Source organism: Oncorhynchus nerka, unplaced genomic scaffold (genome assembly GCF_034236695.1).
Source record: "Oncorhynchus nerka isolate Pitt River unplaced genomic scaffold, Oner_Uvic_2.0 unplaced_scaffold_2190, whole genome shotgun sequence".
In the NCBI taxonomy this organism is placed as follows: Eukaryota; Metazoa; Chordata; class Actinopteri; order Salmoniformes; family Salmonidae; genus Oncorhynchus; species Oncorhynchus nerka.
Genome location: NW_027039105.1, coordinates 28,408 through 34,407, shown reverse-complemented (window position 1 = coordinate 34,407; position 6,000 = coordinate 28,408). Strand labels below are relative to the sequence as shown.

General features: G+C 43.7%; 1 protein-coding gene across 1 annotated transcript; it reads left to right on the top strand.

The window, feature by feature from the left end:
• Positions 1–229: 229 nt before the first annotated feature.
• Positions 230–4,442, top strand: LOC115123530 (zinc finger protein 883-like; the record flags this gene model as incomplete). The annotated part of the gene is made up of 7 exons (XM_065014724.1): positions 230–308; positions 466–705; positions 1,498–1,584; positions 2,011–2,094; positions 3,188–3,324; positions 3,482–3,715; positions 3,898–4,442. Coding segments are annotated over 7 exons (1,299 nt in total), but the record flags the coding sequence as incomplete, so codon positions are not given.
• Between the last annotated feature and the right edge of the window lie 1,558 nt (positions 4,443–6,000).

Below are 6,000 nucleotides of genomic sequence, written 5' to 3'. Positions count from 1 at the left end.
GTCCTCTGGGTAGTAGCAGGGCAGTAGCTAGCTAGAATGGGGTGAGGATAGTCCTCTGGGCTCCTAACCTTCTGCACTCATTATTGTACACTCCTGGTTACCCATGTCTATATCAAACACTGATTGACAGAAATAATAAACATCAGCAGACACTCAGGCCCCAGTTGCCTGGTTGCCTGGTTACCTGTTATAGAAGTTCTGATGGATATTATCGGTTCTATTCATGTGAATCTGTATTTTAACAGGGCTTTCTATTGTTAAAAGAGATGCAGAGGAGGAGGGAGGTGGCGGAGATGAGACCAACTCCGGTAATCACAGACCACAATAACCATTCATGGGGATGATAAAAGCTTTGGTTGTATCCACTTTGATAGTTTATAGTGTTTACGTAAGAGAACATTGATCTTAAAGAGATACACACGGTTCTCCGACCGTATTTAACCTGTAGTGTTGTCACGGAAACAGGAGGGGGCGCCAACTCGGACACAGACAGTTCAGACGGGGAGAATGAACAGAGTTCGAACGCTCAGAGTGCAGTGGAGAAGCCACACCCTTGCTCCCAGTGTGGCAAGACCTTCATCACCGTGGGGAGCCTGAAGAGGCACACACAGACTCACAGCGGAGAGAAACCCCACCGGTGCTCCGTCTGCGGGAAATGTTTCTCACGCTCAGATGACATGAAGAGACACCTCACCATCCACACAGGTTATTGTGAACAATTATTATTTTTCAGTATTTGGCATAGACTATTACAAGATAGAATATAGCTGTAAGCAGCCATGGTGGTGCTCAAGCCTTATTGCACCACAGCGCCAACTTCAGTACACCAGACCATGCCTGCCAATTATCACAACTCAACATCCAGCAGACCAGACCATGCCTGCCATAACATCACAACATCCACCTGACCATGTGGTATGCTTCTGGTGGATTTGGGACCATTTTTAGTGACGTCGACTACTTCTCTAAGTAGAAGTGCTGTGAAGTGTAGAGGTCTTCTCATGTAAATGCTAAATAAATCCGTATCCACACAGGAGAGAGGGGTCCGTCACATTTTAAAAGTTGTATGTATTATTATCATAGTAAGAGAGAGGTGAGCATGTGCCACACATCTAATGAGGGGCTGAATCAAACATATGTCTAGCAATGGGAAATATCACTTAAATGTATTATGTTTAGATGACAAAATGTTGGAATCGATATACAGTGGGGCAAAGTATTTAGTCAGCCACCAATTGTGCAAGTTCTCCCACTTAAAAAGATGAGGCCTGTAATGTTCATCATAGGTACACTTCAACTATGACAAAATGAGAAGGAAAAAAATCCAGAAAATCACATTGTAGGATTTTTAATGAATTTATTTGCAAATTATGGTGGAAAATAAGTATTTGGTCACCTACAAACAAGCAAGATTTCTGGCTTAGATGACAAAATGTTGGAATCGATATATATGGATGCTCTTGATCGACTTTATCGGTACCTCTAACTCATCCCTAGGAGAGAGGGTGAGCCACGTCTGTCATCAGTGTGGGAAGACTTTCACCAGTCTGGGAGGGCTGAAGAAACACCAGATGACCCACACAGGTGTAGTGCTCCTTCTTCCAGGTGTATAGAGGATGATGTCATGGGATGTTTGTTGATGATGAGGGCGCGGCATCGTAGCCTAGTGGTTAGGGCGTTGGGCCAGTAACCCGAAATGGTTGCTGGATCGAATCCCCCGAGCTGACAAGGTCAAAATCTGTCGTTCTGCCTCTGAACAAGGCAGTTAACCCACTGTTCCCCGGTAGGCTGTCATTGTAAATAAGAATTTGTTCTTAACTGACTTGCCTAATTAAATTAAATAAAAATACATGATGTTAATGATATGACGTAATGTATTATAACAGATATTGATATTATAATTGCCTACAAATGTTATCAGTGTCTCAACTCTCTTTGATTGGGCCTCAATGTGTTTTTTTTAACTCTGTTATTTGTGACATTGAAACGTTCTGTCTGTCTATGTATCAGGAGAGAAGCCGTTCCAGTGTTCTGAGTGTGGGAAAGGTTTCACTGCGCAGGGTAACCTCAAGATCCACCAGCTCATCCACACAGGTCTGTTATATAATACATGTGCCGTTTTACCTCTCAGGTTTATATCTCTCAGAAAGACACTCAACGTTTTGTACCGGCTTTTAAATTAAAATGTATTTATGTTCATCTTGTTTGTCTCCCATGTCATTGGTATTTATGCTCATCTTGTTTCTGTCTCCCATATCATTGGTATTTATGTTCATCTTGTTTCTGTCTCCCATATCATTGGTATGTGTTCTGTGTAGAGTTCTCATTCTCAGCCCGACGGTTTCAGGCTTGCCATGCTGTGTTAAGGGGGGACTATGGAAGTCTGCCCACCTTTTCAGCCCACTACGTTTCTCTCTCAGCCGCAGCAGCAGCCAGGATTCCAGTAGTGGCTGGGCCAGAGACATTTGTGGCCATGATGAAACGTTTTGGAAAAAGTCAAGGGGTTGTGAATTCAGTCTGATGTACAGACAGCGATTTAAGTTGAATAAAATCTCATTGACTGATTATCAGACAAGACACAGGCTTTTGGTTGGGAGGAGGACAGGCTGCCACGCCAGAGAAGAGCAGAATCCACTTGTTAAGCTACATAACACGCTGGCAAAATGCTCTGATCACTTGATTCCAGTTTGCTCATATATTAAGTTACTCACTTAGCTAACATTTCTCCGGCCTAATTGTTGTCCAATATCCAAACGAACATTCAGCGAATTTTAAAAAATCTGCCATTTTAGTTAATTGATTTATCAAGACGAGTCACCCACACTCTTCTTAAAGCAATGTGGTGGCGCTGTCCCAATCAAGTCAGTGCTGACATGATCATTTAGGTGACCACACACACACACACACGACTATTGCTTTAAATTAGTATAATGGTTGGATATGACATTGGCAGTTTCAGTATAAGCAAGTATCTGATACATGCCTTCAATTGCATTAGCTTATTTTATTGCATTTTTTTTTTTAAACATTTTGATTCGTTGATTATAACTAAGCGCAGAGAGAAACTCCCCTATCTGTTTCTTCGTCCCCTCACTCCGCTGCCGCCTGCGCTTCTGCAAAGTTGTTCTCAACACCAGTTTAAATCAATATAAACTTTATTAAAAAAATGAAGTTATTCTATTCACAGGGGAGAAACCGTACCAGTGCTCCCAGTGTCAGAAAAGCTTCTCCCGGCTGGCCCACTATAAAGACCACCAGCAGACTCACCGGGAGGAGAAACCGTACCACTGCAATGACTGTGGGAAAAGCTTCTCCTACTTCAAGGTTCGTTGTTGTTTTACGGTCTTAATTGATCTCTTTACTCCTCGTCTGCTGTTTAGTTTTTATCTTTCTCACGGTTTATTGATTTTATGTATGGGAAGCACTTTGCACTGCATTTTGTTGTAAGTAATGATCTAAATAAAGTTTGTTTTGATTGAAGTCGCTCAAGTGCCACCAGATGATCCACAAAGGGGAGAACCTCCACCACTGCTCCGTATGTGGTAAAGGGTTCGCCATCCGCGGCAACCTGAAGACCCATCTGCAGACACACACCAAGGAGAAACCACACCAATGCTCAGAGTGCGGGAAACGGTTCTCCCGAGCCCACGACCTGAAGAAACACAAGCTGCTCCACACGGGGCAGAAGACCTACCACATTTGCCAGTGTGGCAAGGTGCGTGTCAATTAAAGTTACCTTATGTAGCTTTGTGTACGAACCAACAGTTTTCAGATAGAAATGAGAGTTATAGATTTTCCATTCTCTTTGAAAGCAAGTCTTATAAGCCGTTATATGTGCGATATCTCTGTTTCCCCTCTTTCATTTGTGTCTTTTTGTTTATCTGTCTCCAATCGAAGAGCTTCACGGAGCTGGGGAACCTGCGGACCCACCAGAGAACCCACACCGGAGAGAAACCATTCTGCTGTTCCTTCTGCGGCCGAACCTTCTTGCGTGCTGGAGACCTGAAGAGCCACCAGCGGACACACACCGGAGAGAAACCTTTCATCTGCTCCATATGTGGGACCAGTTTCGCCCAATCTGGCAACCTAAAAGTGCATCAGATCACACACACTAAAGAGAGGCCGTACCCTTGTACTGTCTGTGATAAGGGGTTCACCACACCGGGGAGTCTGAAGCTACACATGAGGACACACACCGGGGAGCGGCCTTTCCTGTGTAGCGCATGTGGGAAAGGGTTCACGGCGTCAGGGCAGCTGAAGAGGCACCAAGAGTGTCACATGAGAGACACTGTCCAATCATCTCCTAGTGAAGACACGGCGGTGGCTTCAAAATAATAGTCCTCTCTAAGCGGACTACAAAATAAGAGTACTGGAAACGTGCCAATGTGTGTCTGAACTGTGATCATGATGGGAGGTTTTATTGCTTCATGATGTCCCTAATGGGACACACCATTCAAGACACCATTCACTGGGCTCTGGACACCATTCACTATGGGCTCTGGTCAAACAAGACACACATTCACTGTGGGCTCTGGTCAAATGGGACACCATTCACTGTGGGCTCTGGTCAAATGGGACACCATTCACTCTGGGCTCTGGTCAAATGGGACACCATTCACTCTGGGCTCTGGTCAAATGGGACACCATTCACTTTGGGCTCTGGTCAAATGAGACACCACTCACTCTGGGCTCTGGTCAAATGAGACACCACTCACTATGGGCTCTGGTCAAATGAGACACCATTCACTATGGGCTCTGGTCAAATGGGACACCATTCACTGTGGTCTCTCGTCAAATGGGCTCTTCACTATGGTCAAATGGGACACCATTCACTCTGGGCTCTGGTCAAATGAGACGCCATTCACTATGGGCTCTGGTCAAATGGGACACCATTCACTCTGGACTCTGGTCAAATGGGACACCATTCACTCTGGGCTCTGGTCAAATGGGACACCATTCAGGACCTACACTAGTCCTCCCTTTTGCAGAACGTCAGTTGTTTACTCTGTGAGCTCAAATATGAGCTTTTTAAAGTGTCAGAATGTGATGTTTGACAAGAAATTGTTAATCTGAGTCCTGAATGACACCCAATTTAGTGCACTACGTTTGACCAGGGCTTATAGGGTTCTGGCTAAAAGTAGTGCACTATATAATAGGGAATAGGGTGCCATTTGGGACCCTGATCTGAATGGTAAAATGTCATCCATCCATTTAGAATGTGCACAATCTGATATTGATCATATAACATGATTCCCAAATGGCATCCTATTCCCTATATAGTGCTCTAATGTTGATCAGAGCCTATAGTAGTGCACTATATAAGGAATAGGGTGCCATTAGGGACACAAAACAGTGTATAGTATACTACAGTACTAATGAACACAGTCTCTGGTAAACACAGTTTACTGATTTTGTATTTTTTATTATCTGAGTATTGATCTGATTTTAATAAATAAACTATTCTACTAATGCGTTTCATCCTGTGAAAACTCAGTTTGAAATAATTAAGTTCCCCTGTCGTCATGTAGGTGGTGCTATTGAGTCGTATTCACAATGCAGTCCGTAGTTTCCCCTGTCGTCCTGTAGGTGGTGCTATTGAGTCGCATTCACAATGCAGTCCGTAGTTTCCCTGTCGTCCTGTAGGTGGTGCTATTGAGTCGCATTCACAATGCAGTCCGTAGTTTCCCCTGTCGTCCTGTAGGTGGTGCTATTGAGTCGCATTCACAATGCAGCCAGTGAAGTTTGTTTATAGCCCATAGCGCTCTGTAGTGCACTGTATAGGGAATAGTGTGCCATTTGTTATGTAGCCTTAGTCCCTCCCTTTAGTTTCACACTAAAGTATGTTTCCTACTGATAAGGAACTCTTCCTCAGAATAAACATTGTATTAAAAAAACAGGTGGTTTATAATGAAGAATGGACTAAATTAGTCATACCAAAGACTGTAAACAAAATGGGGTGTCGGGGAACTACATGTAATTTAACTACACTGAACAAAAAAT